This window comes from Neofelis nebulosa, chromosome 4 (genome assembly GCF_028018385.1).
Source record: "Neofelis nebulosa isolate mNeoNeb1 chromosome 4, mNeoNeb1.pri, whole genome shotgun sequence".
NCBI lineage: Eukaryota > Metazoa > Chordata > Mammalia > Carnivora > Felidae > Neofelis > Neofelis nebulosa.
Window position 1 is genome coordinate 68,310,786 of NC_080785.1, and position 27,698 is coordinate 68,338,483.

The 27,698-nt window shown below is 38.2% G+C and overlaps 1 protein-coding gene and 1 long non-coding RNA gene across 2 annotated transcripts in view; one reads left to right on the forward strand and one right to left on the reverse strand.

Moving 5' to 3' along the window:
* UMAD1 (UBAP1-MVB12-associated (UMA) domain containing 1) overlaps positions 1-27,698 on the reverse strand; it is a 221,022-nt gene that overhangs the window by 66,992 nt on the left and 126,332 nt on the right. The window contains exon 3 of the mRNA XM_058728726.1: positions 9,713-9,786. Coding sequence (XP_058584709.1) covers positions 9,713-9,786 — 74 coding nt within the window. The remainder of the gene's footprint in view (positions 1-9,712; positions 9,787-27,698) is intronic.
* The window catches only part of LOC131510981 (uncharacterized), a 60,548-nt gene that overhangs the window by 8,028 nt on the left and 24,822 nt on the right, over positions 1-27,698 (forward strand). The window lies entirely within an intron of this gene.

Consider the following 27,698-nt stretch of genomic DNA (forward strand, 5'->3'; position numbering starts at 1 on the left):
AGGAAAATAAAGTATGCAGATCATATCCTCTAGGGTCCTAAATAATTACTAAAACTAAGCTGTAAATTTAGGTCTGAGCTTCCCCCTGCCACAGGAAAACAGAAAAAAATGATGAGGTACAGACTTCACAATGGCCCTGAGAAAAGGGAATATTACCACCTCAGGAAAAGCAAAATATTTTCTACGGATATAAAAGCAGTAAGAAACCAGAAAACCTAAGTGGGACTTGACACAGGGGAGACTATGTGACGTAGTAGACAATGTCTTAGTAATTCCTTCATAATAAATGTTATAGTGTATTCCACTCAAGTTTCTCACAGAGTTATTCAGTCAAGCTGTAAAACCATTCAGGGAAGGCAATCTTTGCAGGACTAAGGCAATGAGATAGAAATATACTCTGATGGACCGGCTGGATCTAGTGATGACAGACCCAGAATATCTAGATGAACAAATAGCATGTTCTCACAATTAGTCTCCAACCAAAACCAGCTTAATAAGTATGATTATGCAACAGTTTGCACACTCTTTTCAGTTCAAAAGGTCTGAGAAAGTTTTCATAGGCTTTTTATTACTATGGAGTGGGCACTTCAGTCCATTATCACTGTGCTCTCAGGTATAGTTTATGCCAGTCTTCTCTCCTTCAAGTGGCATAACAAGGCAGAGAAAATGTGGGTTGTTTTTATTAAAAAAAAAATTATGGCTTTTGGCTTTTACATTAGGAGTTTCTAGTACACAGACTTTCTATTATATAACTGGTGTTAGAGAAAATTTATGAATTCACACTCATAATGATTTCTTAATTTAAAAGCAATATGTAAAAGGTATGTTCCTAAGGATATGACATCCCCAAAGTGGACATTAAACAGTCCTTGAATGGGTGGAAATTCATGTTAATTATTGACCAGGGTAGAAGAACACAGAAATTCATTTAAAAAAAAAAAAAAAAGAAAAGAAAAAAAAAAGACATGTAAGGAGCAGTGCCTGCTAGGTCTGGAAAGAAATGTAAAAATTGACATAAACTTAGCTGAGCTTCACTAAAGTGTAAATTTTTTCTGTGTCTTCATATTGGTCCGTCCTCAGTTAAGTGTATTTACAACAAGAATCCTCAGTAAGGTACAAAGGAGAATATTCAGAAAATGCCAACTAGACCAAATACATATCTGCATGCTCCTTTTCCAATGCAAAAGAGCCAGATGAAATTCGTCTTTCAAAAAAGAATTTCTGGTTGTGTAAAGACCACATAAATATGGCTGGGCTTTAATTTAAACTCCCTATATAGTCACAAGAAGTTACAACTGTAACATGAACCGAAGGAGGAAAAAATAAGGACCATTTGTTCCTAATTAAAAAACAGGGGATTAGAAAAAAGATGGCTATGGGAAATAGGGAACAGTTGTTCTCCCAACATGGACCTCTCACCCTGCTGATTTTGTGGTTTTTAAAACTACAAAAGTGGGAAAACTGGAAAAATGACAACAAAATAACTACCAAAATATCAACAAAATATCTGCTTTTTAAAAATAATATTTTCTAATTTGGAGATGGACAACTAGATTCGCTAAGCAAAGCAGTGAGTATTTCCACATTTTGCCTCTTCCTCCTCCACATATCTAATAAACATACATTGGATTGGACGTGGCTCCATGCAATGCAATGACAAGGTTCCAATTCTCTGATTCTAATTGCAATCAATTGCAATAAATCAGCAGAGGAGGCAGGCGGTTAAAGTTCTACAACTTTAACAAACTAAGATCGGTGAAGTTAAATAAATATCATTGTGGTCACTTTAAGCTACCTAGCCTCATCAAGCAGAGCTACAAAAGCAGCAGGTTAGCAGGTTTCTGGCAAGGAATAATTGGTGCTGAGCAACACACTGTGTACATGAGCAGAAACATTGCGTAAAACTCCCATTACTGGCTTACCCACACCATATGTGCATTTTGGATGGAAACAGGGGCAGCTCTCATACACCTCACATAGTTTGGCCTTACTGACTAGGATGAATGAACATTATGTTGCAGTGTGTTAGTTAACCCCAATGGAAACCAGAAAACGTCAGAATTGTGACCTTTCAGTTATAATTTTTTCCAGTGAAACTGAAATTAGGACAAAGAGGTAGTGGGAAAAAAATATACAAATTTGAGGTTCTGGAAAAGATCTTTACAAACTCTGATAAACATGCCTCAAGTTAATTCATCTTGCCAGTGTTCTGGGCAGTCAACAACCTATGCTAATCTGATCGTCTAATATAAAAAGTTTATAGATTTTAAGAAATAATACAGGGCTTCAATTGTTCTTTACCAGTGGCCCAAGATAGATCTTAGAAGCAAGAGCAAGGATTTTGGAAGTCGTTTTTTCAGTTTGATAATTTACCAACAAGGACTATTGGACTATTCCTTTCTAACAAGTATAAAAGCTTAATCAATGCCTAAAATCTTCATAATGCAGCAGATCCCTACCTTCCCGTCCACACACCCACACACCATCATCATAGCAGTAATACAAACATTGGCATTTGGTGGCAAAATTCCAATTCACTCTCCAAAGAGGTCAAGAGCCAGGACTTCCAGGGGCGGGGGGGAGGGGAGGGAACCTCACATACCACATCTAATTCACCTACTTCATTGACTAAGAACTGAAGTTGAACAGAACCTTAACTTGTCCTTGATCAGACATTTGGTGAGCAGAAGAGGCTCCCCAAAATGTACTTTCTACTATATTCTTGCAATACAGTATTTCAAATGAAAATAAAGAGAAAAATTCACTCTACAAAATCTTCTTCCCAAAAGGTGTTCTGTATAGGGGGATGAACACATGGGGGATGAACACACTGAAGAATTAAATTTACCAGTTAAGTGACTGGTAATCCAACTGTGCTTCCCTTCCCCATCAATCAGATATTTGGAAGGGTTTTATATTAGGGGAAACAAAAAACAAAGATCCTTGCACTCATCTGATAAAATTATATTCTCAAAAACTATTATAAAGGGAGAAATAAAGATGTTCGACTAAGAGTCTCGACATCATAGGAACAAAGAAACAAGGTTTTTAGACAAATACATGTTTAAATGAAGAGCCCGCAACATGTTTTAGGGGGAAATACGACTTTATAACCAATACAATGACATTGACAGGTTGATCAATGAGAAAAGTTGGGGTCGTGTGACTTCCAATGAGATGTGAAGAATAACCTCCAAGTCACCTCACTTTTCTCCCTGCTGGAAAGGCCCCTGAGTGAGAGGACAGATGTTTTGACAAATCGTGATCAGATGTGGTGCTCTGTGATCAACTAATTAAGGGATCTTAAACCTAAATGAGCCAAGGCAGAAAAGTACCAACATATCTCCTGAAGATCATCCTCAGTAGCCTACTCCATTGTTTTTATTGCCGTATAAAATAGTTTTTCTATTAAGCAAAAACTGCCCTTGAGTAAATACATTGTTTCCTCATCACCGACCTCACTATCATTTAAAACAGAAGATACACTCATTATAGACAATTGGAAAATAAGAACATTGGAAAGAATGATTTATCTCCTGTATCTATCATCCCAAAGGCAACTCCTCTTAATGCTTTTATGTCCCACATCATCTTTTTCTGCACAGCTTTTACATAGCAGCAATAATACTGTATATACAATTTTGTACTTCATATATTTAACTGAAATAATGAAACCAAGAGTCTCTATTTTTTATTGAAGAATAACCATCAATTGCATGTATGAAAACCGAAAAATAGTCCATTGAATGAATTGCCATCTTTTTTTACACGTAGACCTTCTTGTGGATTAAAAAGACTATTTTCTTAGAATAGAATCCTGGAAGTGGAATTACTGTCAAAGGATATTAATGTCTTTATGGCTCTAGATACTTATTGCCAAAATGCTTTCCAAAAATGGTTGTACCAGTTTAAACTGCCTTCAATATCAATACTCATTATATCCGTATTTGGACTATGTATGTCTTGCAAGAATAAACAGTTTCATAATCATCTTTATAACCCCAGTACTTTAAATTAATAAAGTTAGATACTATGTTATACTAGAAAATTCTTAAAGCTGAAATCCTGACATCTGGTAGAGAAAAGTATGTAAAACTCTTTTTGAGAATCACTCACCCCAGTCTGTCTCCATTTTCCTGTACCACACGACCCCGATTCTTTTCTACACAGAATCCAGTTTTTAATGGGATAATCTTACTCCCCTTTTAAGAAATGATAGCCAAAGTCTACATCATATGGAATCTACAAAGCTCAAGGCTATTTTCATTCATTTTAATGACTATCTGAAATAAAAAACAAGAAAATTAGTCCCTATAGAATCAGAAGGCTCCTCCAGTTCTGTTAAAAGACTTAAGGGAAGCACAAAAACACATTAGAAGAAAAGTGGACATGTTTCATTAATATGTGCATTCCATGCCTATTTCAACAACAACAACAAAACTTATGTTTCCTAAATTACTGAACGGTGAATTCCAGATGTAACTCAACTATTTTCAAATACACAAATTAAAAAAAAAAAAAAACAACACAAATCCACTGTACTACAGTGGAAATGGGATGAACAAAGTCCCCCAAATCTTTACTTTCCAGAGATTCTAGTATTATGCACTCAACAATTTTAGCAAGCATTTTGTTGTTGCTACCTCAATTACTGTTTTGCAAGTGCTGCCTATTAAATTTCCTAGCACAAATTGGCTGTAAGATTGTTTTAGGTCGTCATTAAGAAATTTATATTAAATATGCAATAAGCTACTTCGGTTAAACAGAAGTTGGGGGGATATTAGTGTCACAGTTTATTATAATAAATAATTTTTGTGTCTTCTGTCAGCATAACCACAGTAGTATCTCAGTACCACCAGCTGATAATAATCTTTATAAATCCTACTTTGCAGCTATGCCATCTGTTAGTTATTATTTTATATGTGTTTCCATATGCATATGTGAATTAGTTGTCACTCAAGACAAATATATAAATAGAATTGCGGTTTTGTGGGGAGATTTTTATTGGCGTGTTTTTGTGTTTTGTTATCTTTAGGCCAGTGCACTAAATAAACATATTCCTCAGTCTTGGAAACCAAAACTAAATTCAAATTTTAAAATAATTTTTACGGTACAAATAAATTTAAGTTCAATACACACTTAATCTAAAAATCTATTAAAACTAGGTTGAAATTAAGAGTCAACAAAACTGGAGATGATTAAAGAAACTGAAACTTACATACTCATAGCTCTCAAAATATACCTACAAAACCAAAAAAGAATAGGCCCACTAGAAAAATAAGTAGCTAATATGGTTCCAGTTTTCACAACACAGAACACTTTCCATGATTGAAGATGAGAAAATAATGACTAATTACTTGCTTACTTGTAATGTTTATTCCCTGAAAAGATCAGAATGACAAAAACTCAAAACAGCACCCCCCCTCCATGAATCTGGATTTATACCCCTGAGCTGTAAGTAATAGGCTCCTAGACTGGCAGAAGGTAATAAGTAGCCATAACATCATTACAACTCATAACCAAATTTTACCCAGAAAGGCAACAAGATAAGAAAAAGAAAAAAAAAAAAAAAAAAAAAAGGAACAGAAGGAGGTGGATAATCCCCCAATTGGATAATTAGTTCCAAATTATAACTCTTTCCCCAAGTGCTAGAGTCTAATGACTTTAATTTTAATGAACCCAAACCTGGGTTTATAGGAGCTCAAGCTCTACACACCAAAAACATGATGAATTCTGTTAAAAGTTACCAGTCGTTCTTAAAAACAGAGACTAAAGCACAACTTGAGAGTAACCACGTTTGGTGACTACATGGTTTGATATCTCTTTAAGTTATGCTATTTTAGGTGATGATACTTTGGGATCATATAGAGAGTATGCCAAGGTAGAAACAGTAGTAACTAAAGTCATCATTAAAAGGAACCCTAAAATATTTAGGGAAGGGGACTGAATAAGACAAGTATACTGAGAAATTAATGTTTGTCTGAAAGGAATGCCTTATTATTTTCAGTTCACAAAGTAAAAAGTCCCACTAACTAATACAAATAAATATGCTGCCTTTCATAGTCTTTTGTGTAAAAATGTATCAACATAGCTCATAATCCAAATCTGTAAAAATTCACTTATTGATGTCCAAACCACACCCCCTTTTTGCAAATTATATTCCGCCTAGATGCTAGAGTCCTGATGTCGGGAGAGAGCTGTATTTGGAGAAGGAACACATTTTTTAAGTATACTTGGGCTATGAGGTGTAAGGAAAAATAGCACACAGTACTTAACAAAATATTTAACTACCATTAAAGCTACAGTACAGCATAGGCCGAGTTACATTCTTTTTTAACCCTTTATCATCTATCATTGAAATGCCTGTGTAGAAAGTCGTTTCATACTATGATTTGCTTCTAGATTTCTAAAACTTTTTTTTTCAAGTGTTTACTAAAATGTTCTTAATGAAGGATTTTATCAAGGAATATCACAGGAATTTATCATATAGGAATTAACTGTATAAATAGTAAGAAACATTAGTTCATGGTTCAATGCTCATCTAGTGCATTAGGCCTCCCTAATATTTCTTCCTTCACTGAAATCTCACTTACCTTTGTAGTTATGGAATTTATGAAATTTATTTATTCCATTTTATATTATAGTAATTGTTGGGGTTTTCTAATTTTCCATGAATAGATTGAGAATTTCTGCTTCTATAGCTGAGAGTCACAGTTGTATTTATCTTTATAGTCTCTCCACCCCAGGCCCAACAATTCCTTGAGAATAGCAGGCAATCTCGATGTTTATCTGAACTCACCAGAAAACCTATTTTGATATACTAAAAGCCACCCTCTCCAAAAGGTCCTTAGGAAAGGGAGTTCTATTTTGGCAACTATAAGTCTTATTTTTAGACATTATGGAACCCATACTAATTTACCAAACATTCTCATTATAAATAATATTTCAACATTTCTTATATAGCCATTAAAAACTAAAATAATGAGAATCCTTCCTGTGAAGGTACAATAGTAACAATTTCTTAATCAGACGTATATCTTTTTTTTTTAATGCTTATTTATTTTTGAGGGAGAGACAGGGAGACACAGAATCTGAAGTAGGCTCCAGGCTCTGAGCTGTCAGCACAGAGTCTGACGTAGGGCTTGAACTCAAACTGTGAGATCTTGACTCGCGCCAAAGTTGGACACTCAACTGACTGAGCCACCCAGGGTGGCTTTTTTTTTTTTTTTTAAACTGAAATCATACTTTTCCTTGCTAATGTAGTAAGAATGTCAATAGTGTAAATTAATAGATTTTTATGGGTAACTTATAAGAAATAAGAAAACTTTACAGTGATGAAAAAAAAATATAGCCCATGTGTTTATAGTGTAAGGAAAAAAACAGGATTTAATGAAGAGACTCACAAGACAGCATTTGCTGTCTTTTTTCCCTTTGTTAACTGATTTGTTCATTTATCCGCCCCAGAATCAATGACAGGGCTTCTCTGTCACACCACATGTGTTTGACACTAGGTTAGTGGCTGAAGCTTTAAAGCTGGTTAACTAAAGGTATAGGCTCCATCGTCCAGGAACTGGCATGATAGTGAAGTCATAAAAGACAGCACAAGCAGTACAAGGACATTGAGGCCATCTCTGGCTGGGAATGTAGGGAGAGTTCACAAAGGAGGTGCCGTATGAACAGCGTTTTGTTCTTAAGCTTTATTTAGCAGGTTTCAAGGCATTTGGGGGGCCTGAAGTAATAAAACCTGCTGTTTTTTTCAGAAAGGGATTTGGAAAAGACACTGCTCATCTAATAACAGTCTAGTGAACAGACAAAGGCCTAGCTGAAGAGTAAGGAACCAGACTTGGAAGGGTATTTGTGAGGTAGAATCAGTAAGAATTGATAGACTTGATAAGAATGTTGGCGACAGTGAGTCAAGATGACATTTTTAGGCCTTTAACTTGGCAGGCAGATGATGACATTACAGGAAATCTAGATTACAATTAACAGGTATTTACTGAGCACCTTGCATGTATCAGACACTATTCTAGGCCCACAGAGTCAGTTTTCATTCTAGTCAGAGGAGGCAGACAGTAAATAAATGAATAATCTGAGAATTAATAAAGTTTGTGCAGGAAATAAGATGGGGCTATGTGACAGTGATGGAGGGAAAAAGATACTTTAGCTGAGGTAGTCCTGAAAAATGACACTGGAACTAAGACCTGAATGACCTTAACAAAGGGACAGCAAATTGCAGAGGCTGAGGTGGGAAGGAGCTTAACATGACCAGGGGACAGAACAGCAGCTGGTAGGTGGGGTTGGTGTTTGGGGGTGTGGAGAGGATGGGGATGAGAGAGCACGTGTTGCTCCTGGTAGCCCGCCATAATATACAGCATGTGTTCTAGTTACAGTGGGCAGACAGCAGGTTTTAAGCCAAAGAGTGATGTGATCTCATTCATATTTCCATCTGCTGTGTGGAGAATGGACTTAAGGAGAGTCCTGGTGAGAGTGGTGGCTCACACCCGAGTTCTAACGGTGTCGGTGCTGAGAAGGAGTCAGATTTCACAGGTAGGTAGAGGGAGAGATGACCAGGCTTACTGATGGGCTGCATGTGGAGCGTGAGGAAGAGAGAGGCAGGGGTACATTAGGGGCTTTGATTGTAATGTTTTTTAACGTTTATTTATTTTTTGAGAGACAGAGAGCAGGAGCTGGGGAGGGGCACAGAGAGAGGGAGACACGGAATCCAAAGCAGGCTCCAGGTTCTGAGCTGTTACCATAGAGCTTGATGCGGGGCTTGAACCCACATCAGGAATCAGTATTTCTTCTTTGGTCACGTAAAGCCTGAACTGCCTAGAAACTTGTAAGTGAAATGGTACATAGGCGGTTGGATATAGTCTGGAGCTCATGGGAGAGGTCTCATGGAGATTTACTTGGGGAGTCATCAGTCTTCACGTAAGTTAAAACCACGAGACTGGGTAAGATTCATGTTGACTGATCAAGATTTTATTCATGCATTCATTTAACAAATCTTTTTGACTACCTATCCTGTGCTAGGCTTTGGGACTACGGTGATGAACCAAACAGGCCAGGTCCCCGACCTCCCTCCAGCTGTATGCAGCAACACCCTCCTGTACCACAGGAAGAATTAAGTAGGGGTATGTCACCATGTAGAAAGTTCCAAAATTCATGGGTATGTCTTCTACCAAATAATTAACATTCCCCCTAAATCTTAAAAATGATTATGTTAGTGATTAAAGAATGTTAGGATGTTTCTACACAGTATATGAAAAGGATCTGAATTACATTTTGAAGTACCCACAAGGAAAAAATAATTTTCTCATGTGGAAAAGAACCAATACCCTAGTCTTTCTACTGAACACTGTCAAGGAATATACTTTGATGCTGGAAATGGTAATGTAATACAGTTCTAAATAGGTTATTTGCAAACCTGTCTTTATAGGTTCAGGTATTACCTATTAATTCGAATGTATTAGAAAATAATCACTCAAAAATAGTTCATATGTTCTAACTTAAGTGCTCTCTTCCTCTTTTTTCAACTGAAAGATTCCATATCCAGCACTAGGAAAAGCTTAGCACTGGTGAAATCACCTGTCTTCTTTGTACTTGGCACCTATGTAGCAAGAGTAGAAGTTACTATTTATCCTCAGAGGAATATATAATCAGAGTGACTTGTTGAGTTTTGCCCCAAAAGGGCTTACTGAGTTTCACTTACCTCCAAAGGTTGGTTGCCTTCTTCTTCTGAAGTTTTACCTCTTGCTGCCATTCTTTGCTCATGTGCCGTATCTCCTATGAAGTGAAAAGAAAAAAAGAAAAAAAACAAAACACCTTTACCACACCATTGAGGCCAAGTGTCTTCAATTTATTTAAAATATCTTTTGTTGCCATATGTTTCACACTATGGAAGCAACCACTGTTTCCTTTGTTTCAAAGTAACTTAATTTTTAAGCACAGTAATTTTATAGAGGTTTCAGAAATCATCCATATATACACACATGCACACACACACACACACACACACACACACACACATATATAAACAATGTAAACCAGAGATCCAGAGATGTATCCTGCTTTGATATAGGTTTACTCTGGAAAAATCAAGTGAATTCGTATTTTGTAAATCAAGTCATATTTCAAATAAGTGAGGAGAGTTTATGACTTAAGGAAAATAAGGCAAGTTACTTTCAAATTAAAAGTCTCTATAATAGGAACTGCCCTCCATATTAGTTTTTTTTTTTTAAATAAGGGTAACTATAAGTGTTTACTTGTGTGTCTGTAGATTTGCCTCCAAGTAGATATGGATATTTGCATGTAATAATTAACCAAATGTTACACAATCTTCACAGAAGGAAAGAACAATGAACAAATTCATAAATTAGCCTTCAGTTAATACTTTGATTCCTAAGGCTGATGCCTGGGTGGCTTATATTACAAAATGAAGTTGGTAATAGGCTGGCTCCATGGACATAGGACAGACACAAACATAGGTTAAGTATAAGCATAATTTAATTTATTAATGACTTATTTTAATATATTAACTATATCTAATGATCTGTGATTAAAACATGGTAGGGAAAGAAACAATTAGCCTACTTATTTAAGGCAAAGTGAGAGGTTGGTTTAATAATTTGTAAACTGCTCTTCCTGTAAAATTAAGCCAGCTCAGGAATGCCCACAACAAGGAAGATTGTAAGATTCATAGATGATGATGTGGCCAACATTAAAGGTTAAGAATTTGTTAATAAGGAAGGTCACAAGTCTTGATTGGAGATAACAAAGTATGCAAGTCCTGGCTGAGCATAAGTATTTTTTTTTTTTATGAAACACAAAAGTTTAGCATACCAATGGCGATAATCAGGGAAGAGCCTCACTGAAATTTTAAAGAATTAGCCTGTTAGGCACATGAAAAGGTGTTCAACGTCGCTCCTCATCAGGGAAATACAAATCAAAACCACACTCAGATACCACCTCACGCCAGTCAGAGTGGCCAAAATGAAGAAATCAGGAGACTATAGATGCTGGAGAGGATGTGGAGAGACGGGAACCCTCTTGCACTCTTGGTGGGAATGCAAATTGGTGCAGCCGCTCTGGAAAGCAGTGTGGAGGTTCCTCAGAAAATTAAAAATAGACCTACCCTATGACCCAGCAATAGCACTGCTAGGAATTTATCCAAGGGATACAGGAGTACTGATGCATAGGGGCACTTGTACCCCAATGTTTATAGCAGCACTCTCAACAATCGCCAAAGTATGGAAAGAGCCTAAATGTCCATCAACTGATGAATGGATAAAGAAATTGTGGTTTATATACACAATGGAATACTACGTGGCAATGAGAAAGAATGAAATATGGCCTTTTGTAGCAACGTGGATGGAACTGGAGAGTGTGATGCTAAGTGAAATAAGCCATACAGAGAAAGACAGATACCATATGGTTTCACTCTTATGTGGATCCTGAGAAACGTAACAGAAACCCATGGGGGAGGGGAAGAAAAAAAAAAAGAAAAGAGGTTAGAGTGGGAGAGAGCCAAAGCATAAGAGACTGTTAAAAACTGAGAACAAACTGAGGGTTGATGGGGGGTGGGAGGGAGGGCAGGGTGGGTGATGGGTATTGAGGAGGGCACCTTTTGGGATGAGCACTGGGTGTTGTATGGAAACCAATTTGACAGTAAATTTCATATATTAAAAAATAAAAAAAAATAAAAAAAATAAAAAAAAAAAAAGAATTAGCCTGTTAAATTCTAACATCGTGAAGCATTAAATTGGTATTTTATTTACTTAAGATAAAGTATCTGTCCTCCCCACCAAATGTTTAAAATGCAAGCATATCGATGCATATTCCAGTTTATAAGCTCCGTTCTCAGCTATGTGCAACATTATCATTGGGCAAGACCTAGCACATAATAGGTATTCAATAAATACTAGCTGAATAAATTAGTGAACTTCTCCTTATAGTTTCTAGTCCATAAAACTGAGATAAAATATTAGGTGGCATGTGATAAAAGCTATATTTGAGCATACAGTTAAGGTCCTTCTACACATATTCGTGAAACTTAAAAGGCAACTGTAATTTTTTAAACATTTTTTAAAAAGTTTATGTATTTTGAGAGACAGATCCCAAGCACGTGAGCACAGCTGGGGAGGCAGACAGAGAGGGAGAGAGAGAATCCCAAGCAGGCTCCACCCTGTCAGCACAGAGCCTGATGTGGGGCTTGATCTCCTCAACTGTGAGATCATGACTGGAGCCAAAATCGGGAGTCAGATGCTCACCTCAAAGACAACGGTATTAAATACCACTACAGTGTATTGCTTCTAGGGATCTGTAATTGTGGTATAAGTTATTAGATTTTAAAAACAACGATTTATAAATAAAAAATACTACTGAAACCAAAGCATTAGGAACTTTTGGGTTGTATCTATTGGATAATAAAGATAATAGCTATTAAGTGACCAATTACATCAACCTACTTTTGTGACCTAGCATGTCAAACCATTTTGATTGGTTTTTCAAGTGATTGTTTAAACTGACCATTTATCTCGAAGAGCTTTCTTTTCAGAAATCTATCTTCTCTCTGAAAGTTAGGGACAAGATAATCAACCTCCAGTTTATAGGTGGCAAAACCAATGCAAGGGGAGTTTCATTTCCTTGGCTAGCGGCGTGAAGTAGCAAAGGTAATGCAAAGGTCTGCACATTAAGGTCAAAGTATGTTTAATAACTCACATGCCTGACGCTTATTATATGCATCGTCCAATATTAAAGGTCATTTACGCAAGAGTTTTTCCCTTTTAAAATGACTACTGCTCTATCCCATAGCCACACAAACACTTTTTGGCTAAAATCATTTGACACAAAGTCTGTACTTCCTTTGCCATTTTCTGACTTCAAGCTGGGTATCTGCACAAAGCTTTCTCCATTTCTCCCTACTGCTTGAATAACCAGAAAGGTTATCAGTCAGTGTTCCTGACATCACACAACACATCTGCCTGGAAGCGATTGTAGAATCACTATTTACTGAAATGCCATGTCTGGCGATGACTCAGATAGGACAATAACTGATTACAAGGAAAAATGCCATCTGCAAGATTATTCTCTATAAACAAAGGCACAGAATGAAAACTACACAAACAAATGGAAAACAGGTCACAATGAAATATGATTTTTGAAGGTTTTTTTCTTCTCATTGAAGAATTTTATCATGAGAAAAATTCAGTTATTTTCTCTAATTTTTTATAACCTACATGAAAGTTAGATACTTCAACAATAAATAAAGATGCATGTGACAAATGGGATATAAGGTACTTTATTTTTCAAGTTGTCAGTTAACTAATTGATACACTGGATAGATTACAAGTTTTCATTTGCTAGTCAGCTGTTTAAAAAGAACAACCAACATGTTCACAGAACTCTACATTTCCAAGTTTTTTTTTGTTTGTTTTGTTTTTTTACAGCACCGCATTTGATTCTCACTATGGTGAAGTAAGACATCCTCCCCATCCACCCTGTCTCCCCAGTTTAGGGAGAATGAACCCTAAGGGGCAGAGGCACTCAGTGACTTGCCCAAAGTCTCCCAAGTAGAAGGCAGTCACAGTGGGACTTAGAATCCTTCTGACACCTCTAGAGTTTCTGTGGTCTGGTGGAAGGTTCCAATGAATGTGGGCCAAGGTGGGAGGAATCAAATCTGAGTTAAAGAACAGTGAAGAGAAGAGCCCAAGGATGTGAAAGGGAGCTTTGAACACAGGATCTTGGACTGATCCAACCCGCTGGGCCCCTAAACACTTCTCTCTACTCTTTTCTTCTTCCATAAGCCCCATAGATTATCTGTTCTCTTCCCTTTCCATTGATGATGTCTCTCTCCTTCCTTCCCATCCTTCAAAGCAAACACAGTCCCCCTGATGTTTTTCCAGAAGTTTCTAAGGCTGGAAACACTTTCACAAAAGGCAAAATCCCTCTTATACTACAACCATGCAATTTCCTTGGTTTAAAATGTAGTTGTTATTTAGAATAAACAATAAAGCCTAAATATACACACTAAGGAAGCCCTTTTGGAACTCAAAGGGCTGAAGTGAAAATCATCCATATTTTAGATTAGATATTGGTAAGTTTTTCCACTTAAAGTCCTAGACAGCAAACATTTTAGACTTTGTGGGCCCTACTGTTTCTGTCACAAAATTCTCAACTCTACCCTTGTGGCTGAGAACTGTCAGAGAAAATATATAAAGTAACAAATGTGGCTATGTTCCAATAAAATTTTATTTACAAAAACAAGTTTCGGGGCGCCTGGGTGGTGCAGTCGGTTAAGCGTCCGACTTCAGCCACGTCACGATCTCGCGGTCCGTGAGTTCGAGCCCCGCGTCCGGCTCTGGGCTGATGGCTCGGAGCCTGGAGCCTGTTTCCGATTCTGTGTCTCCCTCTCTCTCTGCCCCTCCCCCGTTCATGCTCTGTCTCTCTCTGTCCCAAAAATAAAAAATAAAAAACGTTGAAAAAAAAAAAATTAAAAAAAAAAAAAAAAAAAAAAACAAGTTTCAAGCTGTAGTTTCCTAATCTCTGGGGGTTTATTATTTTTATTTATTTTTTTATTAAATAATCTCAATGCCCAACATGGGCCTCGAACTCATGACCCTGAGCTCAAGAGTTGCAGGCTCTACCAACTGAGCCAGGTGTCCCTCCAGATCCCTATTTTAGAGACTATATGTATTCTATCTTTTCTAGGATAAAAAGCTGAATTGGGTTTTAGTTATAGGAGGAGACAGGGGATGGTCATTAGGGTATCATCATGATCCTATTCTACTGGGTGAATTGGGTCAAAGGAGAGGAGAAATGGTGGTCAAGAGTGAGCACTAGGTATAAAGAGAAGGATAAAAGGAGAGAAATCCCCAGTGACGGAAGGGGAACCCCAATGCCTATTTGGGTTACCCAGAGGACACTTGTTTTGGCAGGAGAGGGGGTGGGGGAGTATCCTTACTCTTAGGCCTCCTTCAATGTGGAAGAAAATCTAGTAACATTAACCCCAGGCCTCCCTCCACCATCCCATCCATCGCTTGGTAATTTGGGGACCTTGTGCATGTGATTCTGCCCATTCCTCTTCCCCTTCTGTTGAGAATGAGAGGACTCCAGGCAGCATGTGGTTCTGTCTGCTCTGACCCTCCACAGGGACCTCCTCCCACCTGGGGAAACCTGCTCCAGCCCAGCATTTCCTGCAACTGGATGGGGCTCAAGCTAATTTTTGGGGTTCAGAAACCTATCTGGTCCTTGACAGATCTTTAACATCAGCTCAATAGGCAATAAAAGTGAGAATTTGGTCTCTACTTGTTGGGGTTTGCCCCCCTCAATTGGTTAGATCTTATCTGAAGAAGAGAGGTGTACCCGCTGCAAGACCCTAGGGTCTAACAGGACTGGGAATGGGCTGATGAGGACAGGGCTGGAGCCTACCTAAATATGAAAAGCTGTGAATACAGAAAACTATTTTCTTTCTTTTAACCAGAAAAGAATTATCTAGAACTGCTTATCTGAGAATGCAGTCTACAAAACACTAGTTTCGAGGGGTTCACATGGAAGAAATATTTCTATGGTCAAAAGTATGAGAAAAATCTGCAGAATGTGTTCCCTTCCAGTTGATTTCCAATGCACTTTAACATATTAAAGCCTGTGAGAAATTCTTCAGTAAAGAACTTTACAACTTTTTTTCACAATGTATTTGACTATGGAGCATTGTATTCACTGATACCTATTAAACATTTCACAGGGGTCTATGAACACACCATGGGAAATGCTGATAGAACATTTCTAAAGTTAAAATTGGTTAGGGAATATATCATTCTTACCTGACTCTTCAGTAGACCCTCAAAATTGCCAAACTTGTTATTCAGCTTTCGAAGAGTCATTTTCCACAGTGCTAACCTACACTTATTTTCTTTTCTCTATCTTTTCACAACCCCCTTGTCAGTTTATCCAATGGCATTTGGGGCGGACTAGCAGGATGTGTCTGCATTCTACTACATACTTCTGATTCCAGAAGAGTTGATAATCCATAGAGGAGAACAGGAGAGCCAGGCACCTTGAAGACACAGGAGAAAGCCCCAGTGATCAGAAATATCTCCCCCACATATTCCGCCAATTAGAGATTCATTAGGGTTAATGAGCTCCTCTTTTAAAATGCAAATACCCTCTGGGAGTGTTTGCTTATTAGTCATTCACCAAGTGAAGTAGTGGAAAGAACAGTGGAATGGCCACTCCATTAGCTCCTTTTCATTCTTCAGTCACACACTCATTATATGAGGCAGCCCGGTGTGTCAAGGGAATGGCTTTGGAATCTGACAGAACTCGACCCTAATCCTTTACCAAATCCATGACCTTGTGCAAGGTACTTAGCTTCTCAGAGCCTCAATTTCCTCATCAGAAAAATGGGAATAATGATACATAATAAGGCTGCTACAAAGATGAAAACGAGAGAACATGTTAAATGCTAACTGCAAAGAAGCCAGGGCGGGGAGTAGAGTTGGAGAAGATAAAGGTTTCGTCTTAAGCATAGTCCTCTGTGCTTCTGCCCTTGTCACATAGCTGTTGCTGTTGCCCGCCCCAGAGGAGAGAGGATAGGAGAAGCCTCATGTGTAATCTCATTTAGTGCTCTTGGCAGTGTTGTGAGGTAGGCTTTATTATATCCACATAAGAATGGCAGGCCCAGTGTTGGAATCCAAGTCCACTGACAATGCCAGATCATTACATAATCTCACGCTGCCTCCCATTACTTATCAAAACTTGAGTTCTCCAACTCTGCCTAATACACTTCACACTGGAGTCTCCTCCAGTTTGGATTAGTTTTCCCTTCCATGTTTTCCAATACTATCCTTTTGCTCCTTGTTTTCCATTATAATGAAGAATGGAAGAAAGCACAAGTACTAATTGCTCAAGACATGCCCTGCCCAGGAGCCCACTGCTGTATTCTGATGACAACTGTTCTAACCCCAAGGCGGGGGGGGGGGGGGGGGGGGGGGGGAAAGAATCAAGAAGAGCAATCGGCTAAGCCACAGAGGGAAGTTAGCAAACCAAAATGGCAAAGGGTTCAAGCTGACTAGGAATTAAAGAAGAGCAAATTAAGAGGACACCAAGAACATATTACCGAAATTATTATGCCCCAAATTCACTAAGGACAGGATGCAACTGATACAGTGGCATCATTCTGATAACAGAAGTCAATAAACATCTGTTTATTTGACTGTGGAGGGTGTGGTGAGGGGAACAGGTAAGAAAGTTCGACACACACAGTAATGGCTGATAAAAAGAATGAATTCTAAATGCTTGTTAAAATAAATTTTTAAAAAATGTTTATTTATTTTGGAGAGAGAGACAGAGCATGAGCAAGGGAGGGAAAGGGAGACACAGAATCCAAAGCAGGCTTCAGGCTCAGAGCTGTCAGCACAGGACTCTAAGCAGGGCTCGAACCCACCAACTGTGAGATCATGACGGGTCTAAAGTCAAATGCTTAACTGACTCAGCCACCCAGGCACCCCCGAATGCTTGTTAAAATATGAAAAAAAATTAAGGGTTCAACAGAACAATCTTTTTACAACATTAGTGTGGAACTTAATATATATTTGTATACAACTTTTAGGCATCATGTTAGATTTTAATCTTCTGACTGCCATTAAAATCACACAGCTAAAACCTTGCTTACTACTTTAAGAACTTAGGGTCACACTGAGTACTGAAATACTCAGGGAAGTAAAAATATCAGCAAATCTGAGGTCGGACCCACTGATCAGTCCTACTGGCCTGCTCTTAATTAACTTTTCCTGGGATGTCACAGATATCTTTAGGTCTGAGTCTTGTTATGTTGTAGCTATGGGTAATAATTTTTCTGGAAGATCTCAAAGCAACCAGAAACATCAATTAAGCTGTAACACTATGTTCAACAGTTAAACCCAGGTATTCTTACCTTTGGACTGGAAGACTAGAGATGCAAAAGCCCCACCCCACCCCACCCCCAATTAATTTTGTACAGTATTGCATTATGCTGTACAAATCTGCCTTCAAAGGATTTTTATTACTCTCTTTCCTCAATGTGAATATACTTATATACTACAAGAGTAAGTTCGGCTGACCATTCCTGACTCTGGATGGCAAAATGTTGAAAGAAAGCTCTACAAAGGGCTGCTCTGAGCCTTCCACTGACAACAGGTTCTATAGGCTCTGTGAAAACAAACAAGACTGACACAAAAAGGATTTTCAGTGTGTATGGCCTGAGGCCAAAATTTGTAAATAGAAAAGGGTAGGCTCACTCTACTAGGTTATCTGGTATCCTGAGACACAGACTCAAATGCGATGCCTGTTGTAGGTAAAATGATGGCATTGATCTATCACTAATAATGCACCCTAGGTAGGAGACATATTGACATCATGTCACTCACAGTCAGAGTGTTCAGTCTCCTTACCAACCAACAGAATAAATTTGTGAAATTACTGGTGGATGTCAGGGGTTCTCTACAGTCCGTTTTCAACATAGAAAAATAAGTGATCCCATGAGATCCAATGTATGTTTCAAACGTAGCATCAATTGGCCCAATCAGAGATATTAGATTGGTAAGCTTCTCAATCTCTTGAAATGGAGTTCTCAGACTGATAGAAGGGTTTTAGTCTAATAGAAAACTGCAAAGAAACTTTCTAGCAGAAACAATAAGACCGGTATATGAAATTTAATCAGCTTCAAGTTTCATTCAATCAAGAAATATTTGTTAAACACATGCTGTGTACATATATCATGCTGGCCACCATGTGAACTAGTGCAGTCCTTTCCCCAGGCTCACAGCATTTACATTCTGGAAGGGATTACAACCCCAGCAAATGCAAATCACAAAAACTGGCTGTAGAAACAAGCCAAAAACTAAAAATTATGGGAGTCCCCAGTTGTTAAGGAATAGAAAGTTTCACGGAGCACCCTGTGAAAAAGGTGGCCAGCTGTAACAAAACCAAATTTCATTAATAGGGCTTTTCCCCCACTACAGTGACCGTGCCTTTCATTATATATATATATACACATATACATACATATGCACACACACACATATATATGTACATATACATATATGTGTGTGTATATATGTATATATTCATCAGTATCATTAGTCAAATATTAAACATGGTCTTATATCACTTACACAAAAGTCTGAAGACAATATTTCTGAAAATACATCCACATTATTTGAAGAAAAGCTGGTATTAAAAGAAATGAATCACTTGCAAATCACAGATCACAATTAGAAGCAAAGCTACACATGGCAGATAGGATGAGGTGGCATGATGTGGTAACTGGATAAAGACCTAGAGTTTGATTTCAAAATGCAGAAGAACCTGGTTGGTTTTATTGAAGATGTCACACTTGTCATTTGGTTATACAACATAAATGTGTGAAATCACTATCCTGAGGATCACAATATACTGTGCTATCTTTAAAATATTCACATAAGAAAAAAAAAGAAGTGGTCCCTTTAAGAACACAGGTAAACCTAGACACCACAAGGCCTGAGGAAGTCCTCACCTGTTTACTGGCCCCTTACTGAAGCAGGCGGACAGCCACAGTGAATAGCCACTTAGCATCCTGAGGAAGAAGGGCCTTGAATGAAAAAGGGCCCAGATCAAAGTTTAGGGTTGCCAGCTCAGGCCTGGCCATCCTTTTGCTATATTTATAAAACTTATATAATATATATATATATATATATATATATATATATATATATATATACATACACACACACACACACACAGTGGAAAAGAAAGTGCATTTATTTATTTAAATATATAAACAGAGTGGAAAAGAAAGTGCATCATGGGATAGCCAGGGATCAATGTGCCCCACAGTCAGGCAGAGAGCAGAGCCTTGACATGCATTAACACAGGTAAATTCTGAGACATCTCCCTCCCAGTGGGGCAGTACGTCTCACATTTCAGTGTGTGTAAGGATCACCGGGGGTGCAAATTCCTGAGTCTCACAAGACATTCAGACTTGTGAACTCTGGTGAAACACTTAAGAGTCAAAAGTTTTAGCAAGCGTTCCAGGAGATTCTAATGCAGGTAGTTCATGAATAACACTTGGAGAAACACTGAAACAGACTTAGATAACCTTAGATGGCTGACAGATTACCATCTGCTTAATTTTTGGAATGACTGTCCCCTCCCTCCTCCTCTCCTTCCTCCCCACATTGTTTAAATATGTAGAGAGTACGTGTCTCTGTGTTAAGGTTGGGGCTCAATAAGGTAAGTTCTCAAAAGAACTGAAAGCAGGGTCTTGAAGAAGTATCTGTACACTCATGTTTAGAACAGCAGCATTCACTGGAGCCAAAAGGTGGACATAGCCCAAGCATCCATCAACAGATGAATGGATAAACAAAATATGATGCATGCACACAATGGAACATTATCGAGCCTCAGAAGGAAGGAAATTCTGACACATGCTGCAACATGAATGAACCTTCAAGACATTACGCTAAGTGAAATAAATCAGTCATAAAAAGACAAATACTGTATGATTCCCTTTATATGAGGTGCCTAGAATAGTCAAATTCATAGAGGCAGAAAGTAGAATGGTGGTTGCTAGGGCAGGAGGGAGGGAGGAATGGAAAGATGTTTTAATAGGCACGAGAGTATGAGTTTTGCAAAGAATGAGTAACAACACTCTGAATGTACTTTACTGAACTGTATGTTTAAAAATGGTTAAGATGGTAAAATTTATGTGTATTTTACCACAATTAAATATAAGACACTTAAAAAAATGTTTATTTTGAGAGAGAGAGAGAGAGAGAGCGTGTGCACACCTGCGAGCAGGAAAGGGGCAGAGAGAGAATCCCAAGCAGGCTCCACGCTGAGCTCAGCACAGAGTCCAGCCCAGCGCACAGTCCGACACGGGGCTCGATCCCACAAACAATGATATCATGACCTGAGCTGAAATCGCGACGCTTCACTGACTGAGCCACCCACGTGCCCCTAAATATAAAACATTTTAAAAATAAGATAGATTATCCTCTTAGAACAATAAAGTGATAGAAGTTAAAGATATGTCTCCTACCGGTTAATACTCTATTTTATAATTTATTCTAGTTTCATTTTAATAAGTGTTCTCATATAAATCTTTATTCCATATTCTTGTTATTTTAATAAATTCACATATTTAAAGAAAAAAGGAAAATCAAGTGAAGGAAGTTGTGTTTTCTGTCTCTCTGCCACAGAATTGGTTATGGCTCAATAAAGGGCCTGGCTGTAAGCAACAGTTTGAGTAGCTGTTCAATTCCAATGCACTGCAGTAAAAACTAAGAACCAGTGTCAGGAGAGCACATTTTGGCCTCTCTGCACTAGTACAACGAAGTTGTTTCTGTAGACATGTACCTGCAAGCTTATCTGTGCTCACAGTAAACAACACAGTGTTAGTGATGGGGAATACCAATATGCTGTACTTAAACATCTCAACTGCTGGTTATAAAAATAGAAACTTTTGAGTAACTTGAATCAAGAAACCTAAAATATAAAGTACCAGATATACAGATAGAGCACAATTATAGATTATACAACCTCACAGTTAACGTGCATACCCTTTAATGCTCTAAAGCAAAAACAAAACAAAACAAAACAAAACAAAACAAAAAAACCCGAAACTTCCTTTAGGGAACAGACATTTTTCCATCACCTTAAGCTCTGATGTCACTAGGATGAGGAGGGGAGGTTGTAGACAATGAAATCCAGGTGTTCAGGGGAAGGGGTTCAATGTCAACAAATCACTTCTTTTTTTTTTTTTTTAACTTTTTTTTTTAACGTTTATTTATTTTTGAGACAGAGCATGAACAGGGGAGGGGCAGAGAGAGAGGGAGACACAGAATCGGAAGCAGGCTCCAGGCTCTGAGCCATCAGCCCGGAGCCCGACGCGGGGCTCGAACTCACGGACCGCGAGATCGTGACCTGAGCTGAAGTCAGATGCTTAACCGAGTGAGCCACCCAGGCGCCCCTTTAAATTTTTTTTTTTAAATTTTTTTTTTTAACAAATCACTTCTAAGGTGCTCACTGCTGGCTTGTGCTTTCCCACAGAAATCCCACCTATGAGATTAACAGAGTTAATGGAAGGAAAAAAGAGAGTAACAGGGGAGGAGGCAATGGGCAAATGAGACTTTAAAAGCCTGAGACTAGGACCTCAGGAGCTCCAAAACAGGCTAATAGTACAAAACCAGAAAGGTGAAAAGGAAAAGCCTATTAAGAAGGAAGAAGCATTCATGACCATGAGTGGCATGGATAACAGTAAGAGAATTTGCTTCATTATAGGGTGAAAAGTGATGATGAAAAGGGCAAAGACCATTGCTTGCCTGAAATGCTTCTCAACCCACACCTCAATAAGCTAATATTTATTCAGTCTTCACATCTCAGCTTCCACCTCCCTAACCCACGCTCCCTTTCCACACTCCCGTATGTTCTTGTTCCTCTCCAAAGCACCTCACACATTTGCAATCATTTAACTGTACACACTCACTTGTTTAATTAGCTGTTGTTCCCACTAGACTGACAGTTCCACCAAGGCAGTGATGTGTTTATTTTATTTGTCACAATACTCCCAGCATTTAGCATGGTGACCGGTACCAAGAATGCACATAGTAGGCCCTTAGGAAATAGCTATTTTCTGACTGATGCATTACTGCAAACGTGGCATTGTCAAAAGGACGTTGTAAAGGAAGCTGAAGAGGATGCACCATGATTGGTCAAAGGAAATAAATTTATTCATAGCGCTTAGGACTGGGTGAAAGAGGTTGAACAAAAGGCTTAAGGAGAGATCAATAAGCACAGCTCTGATGTCAAGTTTGGACAAGATTTCTGTAACAAGGAAGCAAGAGGTAGACCAGCTGTAAAATACTTGGAAACACTTCTGAGCAGTCTGTTAAGGGTAGAACCAAAAGGACAAAGAGTCAATAGTGACTTTGAAATCAGAGAAGAGATTTTTACTGGGTTCTATGTAATTACAGTGAGTTTAAGATAATGGCATGAAATAGGAATGGTAGCTGGGATTCCAAAGGACTTCTGATAAAATATTTTTATTTATCTTATGGTATTCAGTGCTGTATTGGTAAGTTCACTGGTGTGTATTTAATAAATTTTACAATATCTTCTTAAAAAAAACATAGTACCACTTTAGAATATATACTAATATATTTGTGATACAAAATGTCTCTAAAAATAGTTGTAATGTTCAAAAGAATCTACAATTCTTTCAGTTTGTAAAGAAGGATTCGCTCATTTCATGACTGGTTAAACAGTATAACTATTTGCCATCTTAAAGTTAGGAAAATTGAAGATGGTTTATGTGCTTTAAACTTATATTTCTAATTTATTACTTCCTAATTCCACAGTATTGCTCAGTTTCATAAATTTGACATTCTTGAAATCAGGGTTTGTTTAGTAAACCCTCACTATATATTTATACCTTCATGACTCAGTGATTTCAAATGAATTCAGTAGTCTTCTACGGGCAGGCTTAGTGAAACTAGGATTCATTTGGACATGTGCCTAATTGCAACACATTAAAAAAAAGTTCCAATCTCAAGCAGCTCCTTTTTTTTTTTTTTAAGGCTTAAAAGACTAGGACAGAAAGACAAACATATTAACCAACCAGCTCTGTTATGCAAAGTCGTCTCAGAGTAGCTGCCTCATTCCAATCAACCTGTCTCGATCTGATTCCTTAACTTCTGAACTTCCCTACCTCACCCACCTCCACACTTAATAAAGCAAACCTCCTACCTGTTGCTATCAAGATTCTCTCTCCTCACCTTACCCGAAGGCACATCAGCCCCAGTGAGAACAAGGCAATAGGGAGAGCCTAACAATCAAAGAAAAAAAGCAAAAAAAAAAAACAACAAAAAACAAAAAACAAAAAACAAAACCCAACCCAGCTCTCCCAACAAGGCTTCCTGAGGAGGAAATTACTATATACTTACTTCTCTATATAGGGCCAGATGATCTATAGACCATGCATCTACTTACACATCATAGAACAGAAGACGCTGGTAGGAAAAGCATAAAGAATATGGTTTCTTGTTAAGCCTGACTCTAAAATTATACCAAATAGTGGACTTAGGAAGACAGACTGGGAGACCATATAACAGAAGTGGGATTAAAAGAGCTGGAGAATTTAGGTTGGTTTCGGCCCTGAGTTCTCAAAATAGTAAGTGGACCCATTTTCAAACATGAGTAGACAACAGAATCATTCTACTATGGTCTCAATGTGTCCTCTCAAAATTCATATGTTGCAATCCTAACCCCCCAAAGATGATGGTATTAGGAGGTGGGGCCTTTGGGAGGTACATAAGTCATGATGATAGAGGTTTCATGAATAGGATTAGTGCCTTATATAAGAGACCCCACAGAGCTCCCTAGCCCCTCTTACCTGGTGAGGACATGGGGAGCAGATACCTGCTCTGAACCATGAGGAGAGCCCTCACCAGAAAGCAACCGTGCTGGCGCCTTGATCTTGGACTCTCCAGCCTTCTGTATCATGAAAAATTAATTTCCATTGTTTATAAACTACCTAGTCTCTGATATTTTGTTATAGCAGTTCAAATGGACTAAGACACATTCCAAAATTAAAATAAGTAAATTATGTGGGGCATATCTATCATTTCTGATTATCCAAATATCTGTTTCCCTGTAAGATTGGTGAGATAGTCTTTTACTTCCCAATTTTTATGGGAAGAACATTTTTTTGAAAGTCAGTCAGCCTATCTGTCTATCCATCTGTCCATCCATCCATCCAGGTCACTCTTGCTCCTTCTCTCCCTTCCTGAAGAATCGAGTCCCAGCAGGTAGGCAGTGGCAGGATTTCAGAGCCCAGGTGAGGAGAGGAGGATGTGGGGGAGACTGTGGCAGCAATGGTGTGGTTCAGACTGTTGGAGTCCAAGCAGGGTGAAGATGGATCTAGAACATCTCTGCCATAAAGGGCTCAAACAATGAGGAGGACAATTTGAAGGGGCTCCCACTGACCAAGTCTGGGACATTTTAAGCATCAAAATAAGTAATGATAACAAAAGACTATAATCCATTAAAAATATCCAGGGTTGCCTGGGTGGCTCAGTCATTTAAGCATTTGACTCTTGGTTTCAGCTCAGGTCATGATCTCCCATGTCATGAGATGGAGCCCTGCATTGGGCTCTATGCTGACAGCACAGAGCCTGCTTGGCATTCTCTCTCTTCCTCTTTCTTTGTCCCTCCCCACCCCCCCGCCTCTCTCTCTCTAAAAATAAATAAATGAGAAAATATATCCATAAATCAGAAAATAGTTTTCAAAATCCATGCACCCATGCTCATATAAATAAAAGAATAAAAAAAGAAGTGAAGGAAGCTATTCCTTGCAGTAGAATGCCAACTGATGAATGCAGAAGGAATGAAGGAATTAGAAGATCACCATTTGGCAACTGTCACAGTAATAATTAATTCAGCCAAGAAGCCTAGATAGATGCTAAAACTAGTGGGTGGGAGGTTGATAAGAAACAGGATATTACACAGTCTGAAAGCACCACTCCCCACATACGGATCATAAAGAGAGAATGAGTAATTTTACAATAGAGAAATCTGGTAGACATAACTAAGTAAGTGATCATGGAATGTAACAAATAGGAATTGTGCACTCCCTTATAGGATGCAGTGAGAAGAACAAATGCTTCCGTGATATTCCTAACAGAAATGCATCACCTAAATCCAATTTTGAGGATGGATCAGATAAACCCAAACCAAAGGATGTTTAGTAAAATAAATAGTTTGCAATCTTCCAAAGTATCTAGGGATTGAAAAGTCAAGAAGAGACTGAAGAACCGATCCAGACTGAAGGAGACTAAAGGGACAGGACAACTCAGTGCAACATATAAGTGTGAACAGGATCCTTTTGCTATGAAGTACATCATTTGAACAAAACCTAAACAGTGGTCTATGGCTTCGATGGTTAATTTCCTGATTTTGATGACTGATGTAGGAGATAGGTCTGCTTTTAGCAACTAAACTCTTTGGAAGTAATGACAGGTCATCTTACTAATTTACTCTCAAATGGTAAAACAAAAAGCTCTTTGTTTTTTGCAACTTTTCTGTCAGTTCAAAAATTATTTCAAAATAAACAGAAAATAAATAAGAAGAGTAATTAAGATGGTTAGAATACATAGATATGATACAAAGATAGATACCAGACAGAAATATAGGTGGAGGTGGAGATAAGGATCTCAATGGCTCCATTAACCCATTAACTCACCAACTCAAACAGAAGCAATCCTTTACTCTTTCCACCTTTTTACCATTTTCACTTGTAAATGACTCCACAGAAAAGTAGTATGCACAACCACTCAGGTATGTTTCATAGACAACAAAAACTCTAACATAGGTCAGACCATTGAGCAACCTCTTTCTAAGGAGAGGCAGAAACTAACTCAACAATAGAATCAGATTATACAATAACCTGTAACCAGGCTAGTCTTGTTTATTTTCTTATACGGCACTCGTCTTTAAGAGATTTTAAGCATTTTTTTCCCCTACTTTCTAAGGAAATTGTGACAACTTCATGAAAGGGGATAATCCCTTCACAACAACATTAAGAAGGAATACTTTTGCTTATTTAACAGGTAAGGAAAATACTGAAAAAGAGATTTAAAGTTCCCAGCATCACAAAATGCCTAAGTGGTAGAGTCGGTATTCAAATTAAACTCTGTCTGGGTTTAAGGCCCATGTTCTTTCTAACATAATTATAAAAGGAAACCGTTTACTCTGAATTCTCTCCATGAATAATATCTGCCTTCAGAATGGCATACTGTCATGCGCAAACTGGATCCATGTATTGTCTTCATTTTCCTCTTCATTTTGCCTCCTTTTTGTGAATGTATTGAATTGGAGTAGACTGAGCACAGTGTCTATTTCTGGTTTTATTTCACTTAACCAGAAGTACACTCACCATGTACTTTTATAACATTGTGCCAGGGGTGCCTGGGTGGCTCAGTCAGTTAAGCATCCAACTTTGGCTCAGGTCACGCTCTCACAGTTCCTGAGTTTGAGCCCCGCATGGGGTTCTGCACAGAGCCTGCTTCAGATCCTCTATCTCCCTCCCTCCCTGCCCCTCCCTTGCTTGCATGCATGCTCTTTCCCTCTCCCTTTCTCTCCAAAATAAACAAATTTATAAAAATTAAAAAAAAAACAAAAAAACAACTGTGCAAAAACAAACCAAATACCATGTGGAACAAGGTGCCTGTTGAAGCAGTTTTGTTGTTGGTTTTTAACTATGCTGGTGGTGTAATCATTTCTGGCTCTTATGTTTCATTTCTATTTTCTCTTAAGGATTTGGAACCAGTTTTACATCTCTCTAATGAAAGCACATCACTTTACCTCTACAGTTTCCAATAGTTCATTGGGAGCTAAGACTCGGAAGCAACCTTTGAGCTAATCTTGACTGCTGCCCTCCATCCTTGCTCATGAACCCACTTTACAAGTGAGATCGGGAACAAGGTGGCCTCATTGCTCATTCTAGTTCTCTCCTCCCAGCGTAACAAACATCCACAGAAACACTCCCTACAGCCTCTGCCTTTTTAAAAATATAATTTCTATTCTACAAAAGATAGGATTCTTATGTTCTCATACTCTAATTCTACTGCCATTATAGAGATAGTGAATTCTTTTTATTTTGACAAAGTACATATATATTTTACTAA